Source organism: Lygodium microphyllum, chromosome 5 (assembly GCF_053477565.2).
Source record: "Lygodium microphyllum isolate KBCC chromosome 5, Lygodium_microphyllum_v1.1.10, whole genome shotgun sequence".
Lineage (NCBI taxonomy): Eukaryota > Viridiplantae > Streptophyta > Polypodiopsida > Schizaeales > Lygodiaceae > Lygodium > Lygodium microphyllum.
In genome coordinates this window covers 107,829,936-107,853,997 of record NC_141139.1, presented here as the reverse complement: position 1 = coordinate 107,853,997, position 24,062 = coordinate 107,829,936, and the positions used below count along the sequence as shown (strand labels likewise).

The following is a 24,062-nucleotide window of genomic DNA, read 5'->3' as shown; positions in this document are numbered from 1 at the left end:
AGTATCTTCTACCCCTTGACTATAAGTATTTCGATTCTTGTGATCTAATATCTTTTGGCAGATAGACTCGTAGTTCACATAAGAAGTTTGGCATTATATTCGCATGGGTGAGCCTCTAGCTCCTTGCTCATTCTGATAGACAAGCACAATAAGCTAAATCCTAAGTCCGTGAAATTCATATTTCTTAGTTATGGGGATACAAGTGAGATGGGCTATTACCTATGGGATCCATAGGCTCAAAATGTCATTTGCTGCCATGATGTTGCTTTCCATGAAGAGAAAAATGTGTAAGTAGCTTGAACAGGTCATTGAGGTATGTAGGGTGATATTTTAGAAGGAGCCTCCTATTCCTATACAGCCAGCTAAATAGCTTGTACCAAAACTGATGCTCTAGTCGGTCAAAGAATATAATGCTGGACAGGATGTACATGCCCCACAGCTTGTTAGCTTGATCGATTTGCGCCCTCTATGTACTATTTTATGGTAACAGATATACTGGTGATCCTCTTACCTATAATGAGGCCATGCACAGAGGTAATGGTCATCTTGGGAGAGGGCTATGCAATTAGAATATGACTCACTATTGAAAAATCATACATGGAATTTGGTTTCTTTGATGCTTTCATACATTCCCAAGGATATACTAGTAGTGACATGGATCGGTGTCTATATAGAAGAAGGCTCGTAATGGCAATCTTATGATTTTGGTACTCCATGTTGACGATATGTTGATTGCTTGGAGCACTCGTGATGAGCTAGATGCCTTTAAAAATCAACTTAAGAAGAGCTTTGAAATGAAGGACATGGGACATGCCTCACACATTCTTGGAATGTGCATTACGTGGGATCGCTCTAAGGGTCTCCTTTACTTGTCACAGAAGGAGTACATCTAGAAGGCTCTTGAGCAGTTTCATATGCAATATGTTAAGCCTATCGACTGTCCTTACCTTCTCATACGAAGGTCAATCAAGTTGATTGTTTATAATTTGATAAGCAGAAGGCCAAGATGGCTGAGATCCCTTATGTATTTGCAATGGGCAAACTGATGTATGCCATGATAGCCACTTGTCTTGACATAGCATTTGTAGTGGGAGTTGTGGTAGCCTATATGGCTACATCTCGCAGGTGGCATTGGGATGCTACGAAGATTCTGAGGTATCTTAAGGGCACTGCAAATGTGTGCATATGGTATGGTGGCCAAGATACTAGGGGATTGAGATATTTGTTGAAGAGAAAATAAAATGAGAAGATGAAGCTTCAAATACATCCAAGAAGACTAGAGGGTGTAAAGTAGTGGCACTATCTCCCAAACTAGAACCTGAATATATTATGAAAGATGTACAAAGAAAAGAGAAGAAACATGATACACGACTTAAAAAACAAATAGGCTACAGAATCCTTTCAAATATTGAGGGTACTACTGATCTAACGAAAGTACTTGAAGAGAAGATCTAGGACAATAATCAAGAACTTACTCTTGGAAAAATCTTGGAAATTGCCAAGAAAGAATTTTATGATGTGATTATAGATTTTATCAAAAGAAAAAGATAGGTAATCCAGATTGCAGAAGGACAAAGTATCATGATTGAAGAACTAAACCTAAATATTTTTTAGGAATCGCAAAGATCAATCCAACATAGTTAAGGTGCTCGAGTGGCTTGTTTACTCTTATGTGATGCTAAATGTAAGGTACCAAGATGGCTTGAGACTAATCCATCCCTAGGATTGAACCCAACCCATCATAAGGGGTTTTAGACAAGTTCCCACTAGAATTTCCACATTGTGAAAAATGACAACATCATGAGCTTCTACAAATGGAGGGATTGCATACCTAGCTATGAGTGGTTAGGAGTAATAGATGTGGGAGTAGCCGCAGTCGCACCTAGCTAGGCATGCGGTCCCTCTCGAGCGAAAGCTCATAGTATTGAACAATATTGGGAAAAACAAGGGAAAAGAGTTCAATGTGGGAAAATGTCTAAAACTTCTTTGGTTGGAGAGGGATACGCAAAATTACGTTGGCCGCTCTTGGCATCAGCCTAGTATTTGCACACTTTGCCTCTCGTTCCCCCACCCTTTACGAAATTTGAGCTCTAGGCTAAATAAGCTCTACCGGACTTGTATAGAGAAAAAAAGGACATTCCTTCAATGGAGCATGGAAGCCCCGCTTGAACGAAGTACTGACGGGGAGCTTTGCCTCGTTGCCACCATTTTTGTTCAAATAGAAAAAAGACATCATGGCGGCTGTTGCCTGTGGCAGCCGCCATGTCTGCAGGAGGGCCATGTTGCTAAGTAGAGCGGCCGTAGGTGCAGTATTCCACAGTCAGCAGTACTTCAGCTCAAAGCCGAGCATCGGAGACGAAGGCAAGGATATTCCTGCAGATGCAGGGAAGCGAGCTTCTGCAGGGGACTCTATCTTCGGGGAAGTCAGAAACGCAGTCTTTGATCATGTCTCAGGAGAGAAGAGCACTGCACCCACATCCAGTGCATCCAGGGAGCAGAAAGAGGATGATGACATCTTCACAATCATATCGTCGCCTACAACCTCCAACGAGGCGGCCTTCTGGAAGACGTTCCTGACACCGAAGTCTGGCACCCAGAAGGCTGCTGGGGAAACCACAAGCGGCTCATTTGACTTCTTGAATGATCTCAACCTGGGGGGTTCTTCCTCGGGTAGCAATGCTGCCCGCTCATTTGTCAAAATTAGCAACCAAGCTGCAGGTTTTGAGTTCTTAGAAGAAGCCCCTGAAACGGCAGCCCCATCACAAACAGATGCTGCTGCTGACCCTGAGGGAAGCAGCCCGGTCATTCTTCACAAGGCTACTTACAAGTTGCTCAGAGACAGTTTTCAGAAGGGGCCAAGTCAGCCCATCCCTCAGGACACATCTGGGGGTGATGGATATGGATTGGACTTGAGCTCTTTGTTCAGCTCTCAGGATTCATGGTCAAAACCTGTTGATTCTCGCTCTCTATCAGAGGTGGAATTTTATTCTACTCCAGATCAGACTCGCAAGGAGCCCAAGATGTTATCCTATGAGGAACTTGGTGAGAAATTGCGCAAGGTTCGCCCTCCAAAAGATCAGCAACTTCACAGTGCCACAGGATTGTCGTTTGGAGAGCTTCGCACCCGCTTGGAGAAAATCGAACAAATGGAGGCAGAATCTTTAGAGCAAGATGCTGCAAAAAGTGACTTCAAAGAATTGAAGGACAGCCTAAATCAACTTAGGCATGTGCATTCGGCAGTTAGATCTCCTGGCCAGCAATATTCATGTAAGTTTGGCCAAAAATAACATTGGCATGGTCCATTTTTTAGTAAGTTGATCAAATATTCAACACGAAAGCAACCTTGGCTTAATTCACAGTAGCAAATGTGTGCTTGGATTCAGTAGGTAGAATATTCTTAATATGACCATATGCTTAGGAGCTTGACTTTTTTGGAACATGGAATAGATTCACTATTTAAATGGTTGTAGCTTGCTGTAAATTGCTATAAACAGCAGTAAATCTCTTCAAGGACTATGAACCATGACTTGAATGTCGTAAGGATATGCTTTTTATTGCTGTGAAAATTAGAGCTGATTAAGTTTGATCCAGCTATGCCACAGCAGTACTAGAGGCCACGGGTTCTATGTCCAATGTCTCGCATTTAAGAAAAAAACATGAACGATTCGCGAAGAGAGAGAGAGTGAGATGCCTTTATAGGATGGAGTCAGCTTACCCTGATGTTGTTAGTAGAAGCTAATGCTATGCAGGCCACTTGTGGGCTGCATGACACATAGTATAGAGTGTCACATTGAGAGGGGAACCGGCCTCTCCCCCTTGATAGGAATTTATTGAAAAAGAACCACGGGCATGAAGTGGTTGAACCATATATAGAAAGGGTGATTTGTTGCAATTCTAAAAATTAGGTTTTTAAAACCCTAATTTCTGCAATCTTCGAGTAGCAAGTTGATTCTTTTCTTTAGTGCTTGTATTAGATCAAGCTAAATAGAAAGCGCTTCTTGGATGAGAGATGGATAGGAGAGTAAAAAGTATGTGGCTGAAATTTTAGCATGATAGTTTGTTTCAAATGAAAAGAGAGACCTTCAATATATAGGGCTTAGGTGCTGAAAAGTGGAAAGTAGAATCTATAAATGACAAGTGCTTGTTGAAAACGATAAGTGTAGGGACACTTATCTTTTTCAAAATGACACATACTATCTTTTAGATGTCACATATCACTTTTCTAAAGAAAGAAGCTTTCAAACCTTCTACTCTAAAAATCTCTTAGTTGGTTAATAATTTGAGATAGTTGTTTAAGACAAAATTGTTTCTTGCGAAATTTCGAAGTCTTTGTCGCGAATAGAATTTCCATTTGAGAAACTTTAAAAAATAGCCTCTTAAATTTTAAGAGTTGCTAAATTTAGCTTCTGGAGAGTTTTATTATATAGGTTCATTGGTTCATGGTTTGTTTCTTCGATCATGAGTGTCTGGTTTTACTTTTTGAAACTACTCATTATATGGGCTTCTAGTCAATGTGACTATTTGAGTGTAAAAGTCTTAGTTATCTGAGCGCTCTGGTTAATCCGATCGCTTGACTAAACTTTTAATTTCTCTTGGACATCTTATCAATGATGACCCAAGTATAATTATAAGACATTCTAACCATTAGTCACCCTTAAATAGAAAGATAAATATTTAATTATATTTTGAAACACTAAATAATACAAATCGCCTTTCAAAGTACATGAGCATCAAATTAATTTGGAATCATTGAGTGTTATATCTCTCCCTCTTAAAATCTGTCTTGTTTTCAAGACGTTACTAAAAGTATGTTTGATCTTATAGCTTTTTCATAAGCTACAAGTATTTCTGGATAGTCTTTAAAATACTCTTTTGATATCTATTTAGAATCTAAACGAGAGTAAATTTTAAAATTTTAAAATTTTAAATTAGAAATGTTTTTTTCTCGTTTTTTGATAATATAAAAGAATATTTGCTGTGGTTGAAGTATCACCTCCTATTCATCTATTTTAAGTGGATTCTCTATTACAATTTTCAATGGTGGAGGTCTTTTATAATGCTTCAGAAGATGGGTATGAAAAGCATTATAAATTCTTCAATGCTTTGGAATTTGTAACCTGTAACAAATATTATTAATCTTTTTAGTGACTTGAAATGATCCATAATTTCTTATTGCGAGCTCAGTGACTTGGGATGAAGGCTTGTCAGAGTTTCTTAGACGAGCTTTGTTAAATTTCAGTCACACCCAATCACCTTCTTGTAAAATCAATTGCTTTCAATGCTTATTTGCTATTTTTTTTATTTTTCTTGAGATCTTTGGATAGCGCGTTTAACTTGGGGAAAAGCTGTATCCATATCATACACAAACTCATCTGCATAAAATATCTCCTTGTGGTTTTAAGAATAGGTAACAAGAGTGGTTTTTTATATATGATCTCAAACGATGCTTTACTTGTAGAAGTTTGAACTATGTTGTTATATGCATACTCTAGCAAAGACAAATATTTTTCTCATTGTTGGTTGGCTTCATGGCAATAGCACTTTAGAACATTCAATATTGTGAGATTGACTATCTCACTTTGACCATGTGTTTGAGGATTATAAGAAAAAGAAAATGTAAGCTTTATATCCAAATTTTCAAAAAGAGCTTGCCAAAAGAGATTAGTAGTTCGTGGATCTCTATTATCCATGATGGATTGTGGTAACCTATGATACTTAAAGATTTGTTGAATAAATATTCTAGCCATATGTTGAGACTTGATATATTCTTGATTGTAATAAAATAAGCGTGTTTGTTAAACCTATCAATAATAATAGTCTAGATGCTATCACTGTCGTTTGTTGATTTTGACAAGCCAAAAATAAAATCCATAGCAACGCTTTCCCAAGATTGGCTTGAAATTGGTAATGGTTGCAAAAGCCTTGCAAGCTTTTGGTGATTAAACTTAATCTTTTGGCACACAATATATTCTTTGCTAAGTTGTTCAATGTCTTGTTGAAGACTTGGCGAAAAGAAATACATTTCAAGTGCCTTGGTCGTGGCTAAATTACCATGATGAGCCATGTAAGGAGCTACATGATATTTTTTCATTACTTTAGGTCTGAAATCTTTAGTAATGCATCTCTATAAAAAGAAATCCATATTCGACAACATAGGAGTTTATTCTTTTAGTAAGTTGTAAACTCTTCTAGATGATTTTCAAGTCTTCACTAGAAGTGTAAATGTCTCTCATATTAGTGAAATTTGTATGATAAATCATGGACACTGTATGAATCTAAGATCTTCTTGATAGAACATCAGCTACCTTGTTTTGCTGTCCAAGAATATATAGTATTTGAAAGTTAAATTGAGCTAAATAATTAGCCCATCGAATATACTTTTTAGAAATCTTTGATTGGTTGAGAAAATGTCTGAAACTGTCATGGTCCATCTTGATGAGAAATTCTCAACTTAAAAGATAGTGTCTTCAATCTTTTAAAGCTTGAATGATGGTCATTAATTCGTTTTCATAGATAGTAGTTTTTTTTTTTTGCATTTTGCAACCTTCTGCTTGCATAAGCAATTGCATGTCCTTCCTGGTTTAAGATTGCACTAATGTAGTCTCTTGAAGCATCACATTTCACAAAGAAAGATTTCAATAAATTAGGTATAGAAAAATAAGTCTTTTGCTCATATATGACTTTAGAGCTTTAAAAGCTTTTTTCTCTAGTTTGGTCCATTGGAATGCCATTACTTTATTGGTTAAAGGATCATGCAATGGTCTAGCAATCACTGCAAATCATTTAATGAGTCTCTTGTAATAAGAGCATAATCCCAAGAAACTTTGAACTTCATGAATATTAGTTAATTCTGTCCATTCTACAATAGCCTTGACGTTTTTTTGAATCCATCTGAATCTTATCTTTGGATGCAATATAGCCCAAATAGTGAATCTTTTTTAGGATAAATTTACTTTTTGCCATTTACATAAAGTTTGTGTTTGCGGAGTTCTTGAAATACTATTTTCAAGTGTTGCTTATGCTTTTATTCATCTTTTGAATGAACAAAAATATAATCAAAGAAAGTACTTGTAAACTTTCAATTTGTACTAAAGATTGTTTCCATCATTCTATTAAAGGTTGTAAGAGCATTGGTGAGACCAAATGGTAGCATAAGAAACTGATACAAATCAAAAGTTGTCCTGAATATTGTTTTATGAATATCTTGACGAGCAATCCACACCGATGTTTGGTTGATGTGCAAGAACCTTTGGGTTGTAGATTTGGTCGGTAGACTCACATGCCGAAGGTGCCGTGTGAGATGGGTTAAGAGCATCCGAGCTTATTCCAACTTCATCTTTCCCATACACGATCCTTGTGAGCTCCATATAATCCTCACAAGTGAGCTCATACATTCCTTTTCTTTTACCCAATTCTTCAAAAATGAGGATATAGGCTTTGAAGGAGACAATTGGGAATGCCACTCCCTTTTAACCTTTGTCATGGGGTGCGAGGGAGAGTGCTTTGGTGATGATGTGGAAGAAGACATCTTGGAAGGTGTCCTTGCAATTTGGAAAGCCAAACTTTGCTCTTCATGGGCGTGAGTATCTTTAGGTCTTTGAGCACCTCTACTTTGATATCATGTAAAGGAACGGTATGGCAAACACAAAAAAGCAAGGTGTACAGCAGCATTGAGAACACTAACCGAAGAATGCTGAATGCTAACGAATGTATGAATGAATGATAATACAATCAATAGGGCACCAAACCTTTGTGTATCTATGATTGGGGCTGAGCTGGACGATGTGTTGGAATGTGTTGTACTTGGATGGATTCCAAGCAGGCAGTCTCATAATCAGTTACTGAAAACTCAGGTCAGTGTGGTATCACCAGTTCGGACTAGGCGCAGAGGGCAGCTGCAAAAATGCAGTGTCCAGCTGTTAAAAACGATATGCAGACCTTACTGATCAGGCGACAGCTTGTGAAGGTGAACAGAGGGCTGGATGGCAGCTGGCAGCAGAAGACACAGTCACATCTGATGTGGGCATGCAGTTGGAACCTCCGGGAAGGCAGGTGGCAGCTGAATCAGGTGAATGCATGCTGTAGAAGTTGACCAGCAGGTTTGGAAAGTGTCGAAACAGGAAGATGACAGCTCCACTCAGGTTGTCAAGCAGTAGAAGGTCTGAGATCAGCAAGGGGCAGTGGTCTGATATCTCCACGAACCTGCCAGAGTGCAGCGGTGCGGAAGCGTAGGACTGAGAGAGAGAGAACGCAGAGAGAGAAGAGAGAGAAAGAGACAGTGGAAGATGAAGATCTGCTGTATAAAGTGTGCTGAATACAAAGATATGCAGATATATACACGGGTGCAGTGCACTGGACTGCGTGTCTTCACCTCGACGATGCAACCTGCTGTTCACCTCGAAGTCCGCTCAGTCTGCACTGTCTCCTGTCTGAAATCTGCGAATAGATACGGAATCTGCGCGTCGCCGGTCTGTAATTTGCGAGCAGGGAAGTGTAGGAGACTACTGGAGATGTCGGCTATTTATAGCCAGAATCTGGACAAAAACAGGGCGCAGAAAATATCCTGTCGGCTGCATTAAATGCAGCCGAGGGCAGCCGACTGCCTGCACAGGTTGGACTGCCACGTGGCAGTTTGACTGTGCAGGTCGACTGCATACTGCGGCTGCCAATCCGACTGCATTGGCCTGACCTGCCTGGCTGTGATCTCTAATACCCCCTCTCAGAGCCTGGGCAGGGCAGAAGCCTGAGGGATCTGGAATGTCTCCGAAGTAGAGCCTGGGGAAGTGCCTTCGTAAACAAATCCGCAAGATTGTCCTCCGTCTTGCAGTATTCCACAGTGATGGTCTCATCTAGAAGCTTCTCTCTGATGAAGTGGTACTGGATCTCTATGTGCTTCGTCCAGGCATGAAAAACAGGGTTCCGTGCCAAGGCAATGCAACTCTCATTGTCACATTGCAGCAAAGTAGGACGAGTCTGGGGGCACCCAAGCTCCTCCAATAATCTCCGAAGCCACACAGTCTCACATGTGGTGGAAGACGCGGCCTGATACTCCGCCTCAGTAGACGAAAGGGCTACCGTGGGCCAGGGACGTCCCTCTGGAACCTGTGCACCGGTATAAAAGTAGAGATGAGGCGCGGCTGCCCCATCTGAACACCCACTCACACTCCCTCTCTGGCACAAGAGTCGTGAGGGATGACCTCATCACCACCACTAGAAAGCAGCCGAGGAAGGGGCCACCAAGCCCTTCCCGCGATCCGAAGAAGAGGATTCCTTCCGCGCCTTGGACTTCACCTTGGTCAGAGGATCGGAGTCGGAGTCTGATGAAGGAGAGAACTCATCGGTAGAGTCAACATCCCGCTTCGCCTTGTGCTCCTTCTTGGAAGCCACTAACTTCTTGCAGTCTTTACGCAAATGTCCCTTCTTGCCATAGTGGTAACACTGGGCCTTCGACTTCTTCTTCCCATCACCCCTCTCTGAAGCTACATAAGCCTCACCTCCATAATGTGCCGGAAGCTGCCTCTGTAATCTCAAGGATGTCTCATGCTCAAGAAGCATCGAGGTCATAAGTGTAAAACTGACAGGAGACGATGGAATAGCTCCACAGACGATGGAATTTAGAGAGGAAACACAGTCAAAACACAAGCACAGACTGCAGAAAATGAGAGTTCACATGTAATATAACCCAAAATCTGATCAATAGAAGACAAAATCTGCTGCAGAAAGTCAAAAAAAAGTCAAAAACTGCCAAAAACAGCAAAACGGCCTAAAGTAACAGTCATCCAGCCACGAGAGATGCTGAATCAGCAAAACGCAGGCTGTAAACTGGAGATAAACAGGTAGAAAACTGTCGCCAGCAGCTCTGCAGATGAAAAACGCAGGCAGTAGAGGGTGCGTAGGCAGTAGGCGATGGCAAAACTGCAAAAAACGCTGGCTGAAAACAGCCCCAAAACAGGTCGCCTGGCTGCGACAGCAGTCGTCTGATCAGCAGGGGTACAAAACAGTCCTGAAATCAGCAAGAAAACACAGCAGAAACACACAACCTGAAAACTGATACCATGTCAGAAGTGGAGCAGCGGTGGAAGCATAAACATGTGCTGAAATAAACAGCTGAAACACAAGACAAAAAGAGAAAAGAAAAGAACACAATACAGATGAGAACTCAGATGTATGCACGGGAAATGGAATCCATATATCTGAACACGAGACAGTCGCATACAACAGTGAGTCACTGGCTGCGTGGGCACTGGCATTGGCACTGGCTCCTCTCTCCACAGAGTCTGCAGATGGTGAAGATGATGATGATACTGACTGAGGAGGAGCACTGAGTATAAATAGGCTGAAAAAGTGGGGAGTAATAATGCTGGTTGGACAGCATTAATGCTGGCCGACTGATGCATAAAATGCTCCACTGGCATAAAATGCCATACCAGAAAAAAACCTAAAATACCTAATAAAAGTGCCCAGCCCAGATCAAGCTCAGACTCACACATGAGCTGACAAATACTCTGCTGTTAGAAGTGGAGCAGTGGTGGAAGCATAAACATGTGCTGAAATAAACTGCTGAAACACGAGACAAAAAGAAAAGAAAGAAATAACACGATACAGATGAGAACTCAGATGTATGCACGGGAAATGGAATCCATATATCTGAACACGAGACAGTTGCATACAACAGTGAGTCACTGGCTGCGTGGGCACTGGCACTGGCTCCTCTCTCCACAGAGTCTGTAGATAGTGAAGTGAAGTGACTGATTGAGGAGGAGCCACTGAGTATAAATAGGCTGAAAAAGTGGCGAGCAATAATGCTGGTCGGACAACATTAATGCTGGTCGACTGGTGCATAAAAATGCTCCACTGGCATAAAATGCCACAACAGAAAATACCTAAAATACCTAATAAAAATGCCCAGCCCAGATCAAGCTTCGACTCACACATGAGCTGACAAATACTCTGCTACTCCGATCCTCCGACCAAGGTAAAGTCCAAGGCGCGGAAGGGATCCTCTTCTTTGAATTGCGGGAAGGGCTTGGTGGCCCCTTCCTCGGCTGCTTTCTAGTGGTGGTGATGAGGTCATCCCTCACGACTCTCTTGTGCCAGATAGGGAGTGTGAGCAGGTGTTTAGATGGGGCAGCTGCGCCTCATCTATACTTTTATACAGGTGCACAGGTTCCAGAGAGGGACGTCCCTGACGCATCGACTTCAGTCTGGCGGAATTAAATCCTGGAGCTGGGATTGACATCCAGGTTCATGATGAGCTGGTTATTTGTCAGAAATGGAGCAGCGGTGAAAGCTTAAACATGTGCTGAAATAAACTTTGAAACACAAGACAAGAAGAGAAAAGAAAAGAACACGAAATGCAGCTGATGAGGGTGCAACCACCGCTCCAGAATCCTTGGTGTCCTTGTTGGTGTCCTTCGTGTCTTTGTCAGGGCAATCCTTCTTCCAATGGCCAGCCTTTCCACAAATATGGCAAGTAGAGTCTTTGTCCTTGTCCTTGTTCTTGTCCTTCTTGGACTTGTTATCCCCCTTCTTCTTCTTTTGGTCCTTCCCCTTCTTCTGAGAGGCTTGACCTGTCAGCGCCTCCGTCTTGGAAGCATTCTGTCCCTTTAACTCTTCCACTTGGTCCAAGACCATAGGAACCAACTCTTCCCACCGAAGAGTAGACTCTCGCCCCGAAGCAATAAGGGCATAGTAAAATGTACCGAATTGTGGCTACAACTGGGACAATAGTGTGATCGCTATGTCTTCGGAGGAAATCGGCTTCTCCGCATTCTGAACCTGCATCTGAAGCTGCCTTAGCTTGTTAATGTGCTTCTGCAGCGAAGAAGACTTGTTTACGGACAAGGTCCGCATCTGTACCTCCAAAGAAACCCGCTTCATAAGGGTCATCCGATTGTACATCTGATCAAGCTCCAGCCATATCTCCCGAGCCACCGTCAAGTGCTCGATGTGAGCGATCACGGCTGTAGTACATGATAGAAAAAGAAAGTGACAAATCCTGGCATTCGGTTTGTCCCAGTGAGACTGAGCCTTGGCCAACTCCGCACGAGCATCGGAAGAGAGTTTGGACTCATCTCTTACCGAGGGCCGGTCGATCTCCTCTTGTACCAGCTCCGCCAAATCATAGGACTCAAGGATGGCCAACATCATGACGCGCCAAATGCGGTAATTGTCGCCGTCAAGCTTCTGATCTGCAGGAAGAGCCGGTAAGACAGGCACCTTCTGGTCCATAATCGACTGGAACTCCAAGTCAATCTCTGTAGACATCTTCACCTGTAATGCCTTCACAAACGCAAAAGCAGCCCCCTCTGACTGGGAAAACTCAGCCTGCTAAGGCTCTTCCGCGTCCTGAAACTTCTTCACTTGCCGGAGGCGATGAAAAAGCAAAACCTGTACTTGTAGGCTGAAAACTCAAACTTTCTCCGCATCAAACAGCAGTAAACAGCAACAAATCCACCACCTGGACTCCTTTCTTGCGCGCCCACACTCGCTTCAGCCTTGTTCCAAGACGCAGCCCTCCTGTCTGCCCTCAAACGCAAAAAACGCAAATTTGTGTCGCGATAGAAACTCCTCTTCAGGTTGTTTCTGCGCTCAGTCAGCCCTCTAACACTGCTCTAATACCATGTCAGAGTGTAGCGGTGCGGAAGCATAGGACTGAGAGAGAGAGAACGCAGAGAGAGAAGAGAGAGAGTGGAAGATGAAGATCTGCTGTATAAAGTGTGCTGAATACAAAGATATGCAGATATATACACGGGCGCAGTGCGCTGGACTGCGTGTCTCCACCTCGACGATGCAACCTGCTGTTCACCTCGAAGTCTGCTGCAGTCTGCGCTGTCTCCTGTCTGAAATCTGCGAACAGAGACGGAATCTGCGCGTGTCACCGGTCTGTAATCTGTGAGCAGAGAAGTGTAGGAGACTGCTGGAGATATTGGCTATTTATAGCCATAATCTGGACAAAAACAGGGCGCAGAAAATCTCCTGTCGGCTGCATTAAATGCAGTCGACTGCCTGCCCAGGTCGGACTGCCACGTGGCAGTCCGACTGTGCAGTCTGACTGCATATTGCAGCTGCCAGTCCGACTGCACTGGCCTGACGTGCCTAGCTGTGATCTCTAACAGAACCGAGGTGTTGGGTGTAAAGGCCCTTTATGCTCTCGTGTATCTCCTGTGTATATATTGCTTCACACACGTGAACTCACCCTAGCGGGTGTAAGTGTACAGTCACGAGGACATGAAAATTTGATGCTTTGCTTATGTTTAATTGACATTTGATTAAAGGATTAATCAAATGTGCAATTAAAAGATGCACATGTGAGGTGCAAGCTACTTTTTTACAGTTGAAGGCCCAAGGACCCTGTGAAAAACATGGGTGTCAAAGGCGAAAGTTGTAACAAGTTATACTTGTTAGGTTCTTAGGTGAAGTATGGTGGCAGTTTGCCCCTAGGACTATTATTGGCCATTAAGTGTCAGTGGTGACACTAGGGCCTAGGCATTTATTAATGGATTAATGCATGTCCAAGGGTCAATTAATGCATGGGACCACTTTGGGTTGCAAATGGCCTAGCCAATTAATTTTTGGATGGGCAAGGTCAATTTTTTGGGCATGGATTAAGGGCTGAATTAATTTTCAGAATTAATAATGACTGGAAATTGCTGAAAATGGATTACGAAAGCTGCCACTTGGCAAAACTTTCCCATGCAAGTGGGGGAAGGGCTAAATAGGGCTGCAGGGAGAGGGAAATATTGTTTTTTCATTTTGGAGCTGTTGGAAAGAGGTGTTGCACTGTTGCTGCTAGCTTTTGGGGCCATTTCCCAGCCATTGGAGACCATTTTGGTGATGGAGATTGCATATTCTTGACCTTGGGAAGCTGGCAATTGCTGCTGATGCACTTTCTCCTGAAGATCACAGTCTCTGATGCTCCTACTGTTGTTGGTGCATCTGTTTGGGGCTCGTACAACAGGGCAGCAACTGATTTTGATCAGTTCTTCGCGACAAATCTCAAAATTTTCTCTCTTTACAGCATTCTGTCATCTCCTTCAGCCTATGCTCAGCCATTCTCAGCAATTCTCAGCCATTTTGGAGGAGATCTCAGCCATTTTTGGTGGGCTGATCTGTAATTTTTGCAGTAAACCATAATTTACAGCAGAAATTAGGGTTTAGCAGCCACCTTGGGATTCGTGCCAAAGATTTGAAGGCTCAAGGGACTGAAATCAACAGCTGATAATTGAGGATTATCAAGGGATTTCAAGAGCCAGCCCATCCCAAATTGATTTGGGGCAGCATTTAGCCAGCCAAGGGTCAAATTGGAAAAGAAGTCTTGGGTGAATCAAGGGGCAAATGACCCAAAAGCATAGTTACTTGGAACGGGGAATGGGACCTCCAGGGACGGGGGGAACGTCCAAGGTCGGGAAACGGGAACGGGGGGAACGGCACATGTCTTAAGTGCCCCAAATATGCCCTGCATGACCCAAATTGCCCCAAAGAATGTCCCTCTAATTGCCCCAATATCTGTCAATGCATGAAATTGACCCAAATGTCCCAAAATTGACCCGATTACCCCCATAGCTCCAAATTGCCTTGAATTGCCCCAATTATCCAAATTTCCCTTGAAATTAGACAATATAAATGGATGAATACCTTGGAATTGAGGATCGGCTGAAATTTCATTCTGATTTGCAAGAGTTCATAATGCATCAAATTTGAACTTTGCATGGACTCCTAATTAGCTTGTGGGTTGTCTTGATACTTTGAATCTTCAACCAGAGAGAGAGAGAGAGAGAGAGAGAGAGAGAGAGAGAGAGAGAGAGATTAGTGTGTGCACATTAGGCAATGGAGATGGGTGAATATGTAGTAGAAGGACTGTGACCCAATAAAAAAAAAAGAGGGAAAAAATGTCAATTTTCAATCAACAGGCCTGGAACAGCCGTTCCTAGGGGGAATGGCAAGGAACGGTAGGGAACGGCAGGGAACGTTCCGTGGCCGTTTCACCTCCTTGGAGGGCTTGGAACGCGTTAGGCCATTTCTACAGGCCGGAACGGCCGTTCCCTGTTTCTATGCCCAAAAGGCTTGCTGGTCATTTATGACAGCAAGAGCAATTGGTTAGCAGGAGAAGATTGAAGAATCTCGAGTTGTACTCCTTCCAATTGAATGAAAGCTAAAGAAATACCGCAAGGGGCACCAATTTTGGGGCCAACAAGGTGTCTACTGTCCAAGAATGTTATGGTAAAGTGTGTATTTCATTTTATGTGCATTTATTTATTGTTGTAATTAACTCTTAAATCAGGTTATGACCACCCATTCCAAGAAGGAAGGTTGGTTTCATGTACCATACCCTAAGTATAAATACATTCTTTTATTCTTTGTGTGTACCACACTAATACACACCTATCCGTTGACTCACTCTCACTCTCTCACTGTTCAGCACTGTTCAACACCTCGATTAATGTGCCTGCCCTCTCTTTGCTTCCGCTTCTGCTCAACAAATTGGTATCAGAGCTGCACGGTGTAAGGTGGCAGTCATTGCAGACAATGCAGTCATCATTGAGACAGATGGATCAGACGGGCTGTTGAGGAGCAGGCAATAATCGCAGCTGAGTAGGCAACAGCTTTGTGACAGGCAAACGGCCTAGGCGACACGGCAGGTCTCGACGGGTGGGTCAGACTGGGCTTGCTCGCGACCAGGACCAACGACAAGAAATTGAGCAGGCATTGCGTGTCGGGCTGATGGCTGACGAGAGCACGCGGAAGCTTAGCGGCGCTCGTGACGAACAACGTGCAAGTGACAGCAGACGTGCGTGACGGGCCGATGGGGCAGACGGTAGAGGGGACAAGCAGGTCAACATTCAAAAAATATCTGAAAATTTTGGTTTCCTCTCTCTTCTCCCGGTTGTTCGTGCATGCAAGCACATAACACAAATCTGTGCAAATCTGCTTCTTGAAATTTGGGGCTTTTCCTAGATTTGGTGTTGGACACATGTTGCAGCGATTTTTGATCCATAAATTACAAACATTGAATGCACGGGTCTCGGAAATTTTGGGGATTTTCAGATGTAAGTGAACTTTTTGGCTGGTTGAGCCAATTTCTTGGTAATTTGTGCACTCATGGACCCTGAAATTTGGGGCTTTTGCAGGATTCGTGAAATTTCTGCAGTATTTGCTTGTACTTGATGCTTGGGAAGATGTATTGATGCAATTGGAGAAGATTCATTGCAAAAATTTTGGGGCTTTTCACATTGGTGATGTATTTTGAGTCAATTTGAGACTGGACAATGAAATTTGTAGCAGATTCATTGTTGAGTGGGTCTTTTGAGCTTTGGATGCTTCAAATGTTGAAAAAGGGCAGCTTCTCTTGGTATATGTATTGCTGAATACTCACTATGCAGCGAAACAATGGTAAATACAGCATTTGGGTCATTGCATTTGGGTATTACGGTGATGTATTACTGAAGTGGGAGCTGTCTTTAATGCAAATGTATCAGATTTGATTCATGTATATGCTGTAATCAGTACTTGAGACTGAAATTGCAGCTAAGCATCTGCTTCTTGGTGGATACCTTGGAAATACAAGAGTGTGTACTTGCTGTTACAATTCAGCAACCTTGCTTTTGGCTGAAAGCATTCAGCCCTTCATTGCAGTTGTATACTGTTGAAGATGGTTGGTAGTGCATTTACATCTGACACAAAGAATCTCTTTGAGATTCATAAATTCGATGGCAATGGTTTTGATCTTTGGAAAGATTGTATGCAAGGTATACTCTTTCTAAAGCATTGTGATGATGCTTTAGCAGAACATAAGCGTGTTGCTTTGTTAGATGAGGGTTGGGCTAAAATGAATAAAAAGGCAAGTCACAGATGATATCTTGGTTGATATATAAAGGGGCTTGATACTACCTATGTAGTTTGGGAGAAACTCAAGGCTACTTATGAGAATACAACTCTTGTCAATCAAGTATATCTCATGCGGAAGTTGGTTAACTTGAAGCTTGATGAGTCTAAGCGTGTCTCAGAGCATTTGAATGCTTTCACTGGTATTTTGAGTTAGCTTTTGATCCTAAATTGAGGGCTATTTTCTTGCTCATGACCTTGTTCGATTCATGGAAAGCATTGGTTGCGTCATCGAGCAATAAACCCAACTTGACATTTAATGGTGTGCGTGGTTTTATTCTCAATGAAGAGATTAGACACAAGGCAAGTGGGAAAAACAGTGGACTAGCTTACAATGTAAGAGGAAGAATTGAAAAAAGATCTAATGTTGTAAATAAAAACAAAAATTGCAGCAAAAGCAAGGAAACACATCAAGATGTAACTTGTTATCAATGTGGTCGTAAAGGGCATAGAAAGCCCGATTGTAGGTACTTTAAAAAGGAACAAGAACGCAAGAAGTAGGCTAATGCAAAAGGCAAAAATAATGACAAGGATGGTATCTCTAATCCTGAAGAGACAAAAAAGCAAATGTGGTATCTAGTGTTGTTATTGAGGAAGTAGAAGAGGATAAAGATGTTGATTTGCTGGTTGCATTTTCAGATTCACTTGCTTTGATAGTGTGGAGGACATACATATCACTAAAGCGGATGTGATAGATGCTTTGTTGTCGGCTAATGATGGTTTGTCACAATCGTGGATTGTTGACAGCGGTGCTTCATTTCATGTAACTCCATCTTTGGAGTGTTTTTCTTCTTATGCAGAAGGTAATCTTGGAAAAGTCTATCTTGGCAACAATCATGCATGTGATATTGAAGGAATGGACACTGTACACTCGGCTCTGGAAAATGGTGAGAAATTGATCCTTCATAATGTTAGGTATGTGCCTGGCATCTAGAAGAGCTTGCTTTCTGTTGGACAGCTAGATAGCAAAGGTTACTTTACTGCTTTTGGTGGTGGAATGTGGAAACTACAAAAAGGTTCTATGCTAGTCACTAGAGGTGGTAAAAAGGGGATTGTATATTATCTCTATTGCAAGGCACTTCTTAGAAAGTTTGTTGCAGTTGTTGAAGTACAGTCACATATGAAGTTATGGCATAAGCGTTTTGGACACATGAGCCAAAAGGGTTTGCAGGCACTTTCTTCACTTGGAAGAGTTGATGTAAAAAACTCAAAGCTTGACTTTTGTGATGATTGTGTTCTTGGTAAACATTTAAAGAGTCCATACTCTCATGGAGCCTCTAGGAAGGCTTATATCATGGATTTAGTCCATTTTGATGTATGCACCATGGCAATAAAAACTCATAGTGGTTTCCGTTATTTTGTCTCTTTTATTGATGACCATTCTAGAAAGCTATGGGTTTAATTGCTTAAGCAGAAAAGTGAGGCATTGGATGCTTTTAAAAAGTTTTATGCATTGGTTAGTACTCTGAAGGGTTTAACGTTAAAATGCATAAGAACAGATAATGGGGGAGAGTGTATTTAAAGAATTCAATAAGTTTTGTAATGTCAATGGGATTAAACAAGAGCTTATAACTCCTTACAATCCATCATCTAATGGTGTGACTGAGCGAATGAATTGCACGTTATGTGAGAAGATTCGGCACATGCTGTCCATAGCTAATCTTTTGTAATCGTTTTGGGGAGAGGTACTTAAAACCGCGGTGCATATTTGACCGATCTCCACATCGTGCACTTGAAAGTGGTATCCTTAAAGAGGTTTGGTCTAGCAAACTTGCTTTATATGATTACTTAAGGGTCTTTGGCTGCGAATGCTATGTACATGTACCTGTTGATAGCATAACCAAACTTGATACGAAATCTCATAGAGGCATTTTCATGGGTTATGGAGATGAAGGTGAAATGGGCTATAGAGTTTGGGTTCCAAGCATGAAAAAGGTGCTATGTAGCCGGGATGTGGTATTTAATGAGTCAAAGCTGCTGAAAAATGTTACATCTAATGACTTAGACAAAAAGAAAGTTAAATTTCAGCATAATCAGTTACTTGAGCAGCCATCATCCACTGAAAATTCGGCATCTTTTTAATGCTGATTATGACAATCAGTGTATCATTATTGAGCAAATGAAAATGAGCAGCAAGGGGATGCTAAACATCAGCTTGAGCACCAAAATCAGCCTGCTGAAAATGAATTACAGCAGCCTAAAATTGTATTACAGCAACCTGAACATGCAGTTCAGCGACCAAACAATGAGGTCATTGACATTTCAATGGATGTGGATCCATTACTTGATAACATAGATCATTGGGTAAGAAGGTTTACACGTGTCAGAAGACCTATGCAAAGATTCGATCCTTCTTTGGACTGCATTTTGCTTACAGATGAAGGTGAGCCTCTTACGTATAAAGAGGCCTTATTATGTGAATCAAAGAAAAAGTGGGAGCTAGCTATGCAGGAAGAAATGAAGTCATTATATCAGAATGATACTTGGGATTTGGTTACATTGCCCAAGGGTAGGAAAGCCATTCCTAACAAATGGGTCTATAAAACCAAATGTGTGGATGGCAAACCCAAATATAAAGGCAGACTTGTGGCTAAGGGCTATACACAAAAGGAGGGCATTGATTTTCAAGAAGTGTTTTCTCCTGTTGTAAAAATGACCACTCTTAGAGTGTTATTTGCCATTGTAGCATCTATGGATCTTGAACTTGATTAGATGGATGTTAGAATTGCATTCCTGCATGGTGATCTGGAAGAAGAGCTGCACATGAAACAATCCGAAGGCTTTGTTATACAAGGAAAGGAGCATTTGGTATGTAAGCTTAAGAGAAGCTTGCATGGTTTGAAACAGACTCCTAGAAAATGGTATAAAAAGTTTGATGCCTTTATACTCTCACATGGATTTAAAAGGAGTGGTGTAGATCATTTCTTATATATTAAGAAGGCTGATGATGGAAGCCTTATTATACTTGTGCTTTATGTCGATGATATGCTTATTGCTGGTAAGCATAAAAGCTAGATTAATGCATTGAAAAGACAATTGAATTTAGCCTTTTCCATGAAGGATTTGGGTGTAGCTGAACATATTTTGGGCATGTGTGTGACACGAGATAGAGAGCAGCAGCTCTTATTTCTCTCACAAGCTTGTGAAGGGTGTTTCTTATGCTTAAGCTTGTGGTTCACTCATGTATGCTATGGTTGCCACTAGATCTGACATTGCTTATGCAGTGGGAGTTGTAAGCAGGCTTATGTCAAATCCTGGCAAAGCACATTTGGAAGTAGTGAAATGTATCTTACAGTACCTTAAGGACACACACAGAAAATGTATTTGCTATGGCAAGGATACGTTAAATTTGTAGGGGTATTGTGATGTAGACATGGCAGGTGACTTGGATACTCGCAAGTCTACTAGTGGGTACATCTTTACCTGGATTGGTAGGGCGGTTTCTTGGTGCTCTAGATTACAAAAAATAGTAGCACTCTCTACCACTAAGGCTGAATATATTTCAGCCACTGAAGCTTCAAAAGAAGTAGTTTGGCTTGGTCGTTTGGTCAAGGATTTTGGACTGCCCACCAAAACACCTGTACTTGGATGAGATAGCTAGAGTGCTATATGCTGGCTAAGAATGCCATGTTTCATGCACGTACCAAACATATTGATGTTCGGTATCATTTTATTAGACAGGTTCTTGATGATTGTGTAGTCATCCTAACTAAGATAAAATCACAGGATAACCCTGTAGATGTTCTCACTAAAAGTCTTGTAAACACCTCAACATGAGCATTGCATTGGACTTGTGGGAGTTGGTTAAAGGTTCGCTCAGGACCTTTAAGTGGGAGGTTGTTGGATGTAAAGCCCCTTTATGCTCTCCCGTGTATCTCTCGTGTATATATTGCTTTACACATGTGAACTCACCCTAGCGGGTGTAAGTGTACCGTACCCTAACTATAAATACATTCTTTTATTCTTTGTGTGAACCGCATTGGTACACACCTATCCATTGACTCACTCTCATACTCTCTCACTGTTCAACACTATTCAACACCTCGATTAATGTGCCTGCCCTCTCTCTGCTTCCGCTTCTGCTCAACATGAGGTGTTTGCCTAGAGTGTAGATAGCCGTGGAAATGAGGAGGCCAGGTGGGCACAAGTTGAGTAATGATGATGGATTTGGATCCACAAATACAATAATCCTATTTATAGAGGATTTTTGGGCATTTGTCCTATTGTAAAAAATTAAGTTTTTTGGGTATTTTTCATTAATTGCTTTCTGGGGCTGTTTAAGGAGATTAAATTAGGGGCTAAAGCGCCATAATTATGTTTGGGGGAAAACCTAATATTAGTGGCTCAACATGCATTAGCATTAGGAGTCTAATGGGATTGAAGTTTTATTCTAGGCATTTTAGAGTTAATGCATTGCTTGTGAATTTTTTCTCTAGTTGTTATTTTAGAATTTACTTTTGTCCTGAGTAAGATGATTCCTTCTCCTTCACCTTTGAATATAGCATCTACTCTTATCTTGGTAGGCCCTTGTGATTACATCAACTTGTTGAGCATTGTACACAAGACAAGTACTCTCCATTTTGCATGACATAGCAATCTCATTTTACAAGTTTGACATGTTTTTTTAAAGAGTTTTGTTTGCTATTACTAATTGAAGTTTTTTTTTTTTGGGGGGGGGGGGGGGGGTAGATCAAGAAACTGCATTCTTGACTAGAATGGGTCCACGCTCAAAGGCTGAGTATGTTCCTCCTAAAGATAGCTTGTTGGCAAAGGTAACTTAAGGTTTTAGTTTTTTAAAAGGTGATATATATGTATGCTTCCACATAGATATCTGTTTTTTGTGAGATTCAAAGCTGTTTTCTAGCTTGTCAATGGGATAGTTCCTAAAGCAAGGATTATTCACCAACACACATAGACAAACATACACACATGTATCTTGCGCACATCGTTTTTAGTTGACTTCATATAATGTATGGGAAATCCCAAATGGGGTGAAAACTTACCATGAAATACACAAATAAAAGTTAAAGGATTACAATACCCTACTCATGTCAGAGGCTAGTACTTAGCAGCTAGTAACTGCTTGGCTGTATAATATTACATAGAATTTGAAGGGCAATAGGATAAGAGTAGAAATAGTCACTTTGTGTCTTCAATTAGGAATGTGTCTACGTATTCATCATCACAATGAAGCTGATGTATAATGGATTGTGCTTGGGTGTTGACACACAAAAAGGTTCTCAAGGTCTTTTTTTTATAAGAATCAACCACTTCAGAAGGTTGGATCATGTTCAGCCTGATCCATGATCACCAAAATGTCTTGTAATTGTTATTGCATGGACCTCTTGAGGACAATGTTCCTCGCAATGAAACGAGACTGTTGTATTGTATCCGTCCATCTTGGCATGCATCTCTTAAGTGTTGTGTCACATGTTACCATCATTGACTAAACTGAAGGATGATTCGCAATAAAAGAAGCTAATGTCCATTAGAAGGAGCAACCAATCTGCATGGGATGATCCATGACTATCAATTGCTCTGGATGATCTAAAGTAGATAAATAAAAAAATGTCTCCTACACATCTATGCCTAGCTGCCCAGTTTGTTCTTGATGATCAACAAATGTCACATATCTTTCATGTGATTGTCTTGTATTGGTAGAAAGGGTTGAAAGGGGAACCATTTGAACCTCCATATCTTCTTTTGTCTTTAGGCCCAAGTGCAATGATTAATTGAGGAGGCTATTGCTCGGTTATTCTTAAATTTTAGTTTCCTTCTTTAAGTTACCTAGACCTTATCTTGCAAAGTGCCATAAGTTTGTAGGAGGAGAATTATAGTTGTAGACGATAATGTTGTACATCAAGATCATGCAAATATGAAGACATACATGCGCGTGTGCGTACACACACACATTGGTGACATCATTGTAGTTGTTTGTCTTAATGCTCAATGAGGGCTATGCTTAGTGTGAGCATAGGTTGTCATCAATATTGAAAATGAGAGACACTGAACTTGATGAATACCATGGAGTCCAATGTAGTTGCATGATGACTACTATAAAGGTCTTGTAAAGAAAATAATAGTATCAAAAGAAGAACAGAGTGAGAAAGAAAGAAAGATATATGAATGTCTTCTAGGGTTGTCAGGTATGAAAGGTATGACACGGTTCTATACGATAAAATATGGTACTAATTGTTACCTTAAGATTTTGTAAGGTATAGTACGGTATTAGTACGGAATAAAAAATTGCCATGGTTGTTTTGGACTACAGGTGATAGAGCACATGTTTAGAGCTAAAATAGCAATGTTACCTAAGTTAATAAGATGAGTACATAAGGATAACAAGGCAAAACTTGATGCGCAACATGCGCAATACGCTACAAGTAGATAGTTAAGAGTGTATAAATGATACATGATACATCATACAGAAAAGCAAAGTGTAAGGTGGATGGACAAAGAGGCTCTTTATTCTTACGAGAGAGAGAGAGAGAGAGAGAGAGAGAGAGAGAGAGAGAGAGAGAGGCTTGGCAGTTTGGGGGGGAAATAGGGAGAGAAAGACAAAGAGAGGGAGAGAGAGAGGCTTGGAATTGTGTATTCATCTTGGAAGTTGGGAAAGAAAGTGCGAGAGCGGGTTGAAATTATGATAATAAACATAAATGATAAGGCTTGGAAGTTGGAAGATATTATATGGTCGACTTTTCATGGGCAAAAAGTAGTCTATTTTTTTGTACGAATTGGTATGGTGTCGGAGCATTTGGGGCTGAAAGTCTACCGTGGGGGGTAAGAGACAGCAGGGTGAAGGGAGATCCAAGGAGAGGAGTAGACGGAAGAGAAGGGGTTGAAAGAAATAGAAGATGTAGAAGAATACTCACAGAGTTGAAGCTTGTCAGTTTATTTCTGCATTATGAGAAGACAAATCTCTTGTAGACAAAAATGTACATAAAACAATACCTTTCTCTATGTTGCTTAGACCGCCAATCTGATTCTTCCATTGGCTTTGAAAGGGGGGTAAAATACTCGCACGTCTGGCCAGAACACTGCCAGATCACTCCTTCTTTATCTCCCAGTTCGGAGTGTTGTTCATAACTTGAAAACTGCAATCGCGCGTCACGTGATTTCGCCAATCCTTCTTTTTACATAAAATCTTTCCGAAATGGCTGAAAGCTATAGTCTTTCTT

The 24,062-nt window shown here is 41.4% G+C and overlaps 1 protein-coding gene across 2 annotated transcripts in view; it reads left to right on the top strand.

Moving 5' to 3' along the window:
- Positions 1 to 2,069: 2,069 nt before the first annotated feature.
- The window catches only part of LOC148036261 (uncharacterized), a 103,716-nt gene continuing 81,723 nt past the window's right edge, over positions 2,070 to 24,062 (top strand). Inside the window, exons 1-2 of one of the 2 annotated variants that reach the window (XR_015690923.1) lie at positions 2,070 to 3,267; positions 21,574 to 21,656. Coding sequence is in view for 1 of the 2 variants with exons in the window: in XM_087678285.1 (XP_087534411.1) it covers positions 2,235 to 3,267; positions 21,574 to 21,656 (1,116 nt within the window). In the remaining variant the exon portion in view is untranslated. The remainder of the gene's footprint in view (positions 3,268 to 21,573; positions 21,657 to 24,062) is intronic. The other variant, XM_087678285.1, reaches the window with a different exon arrangement.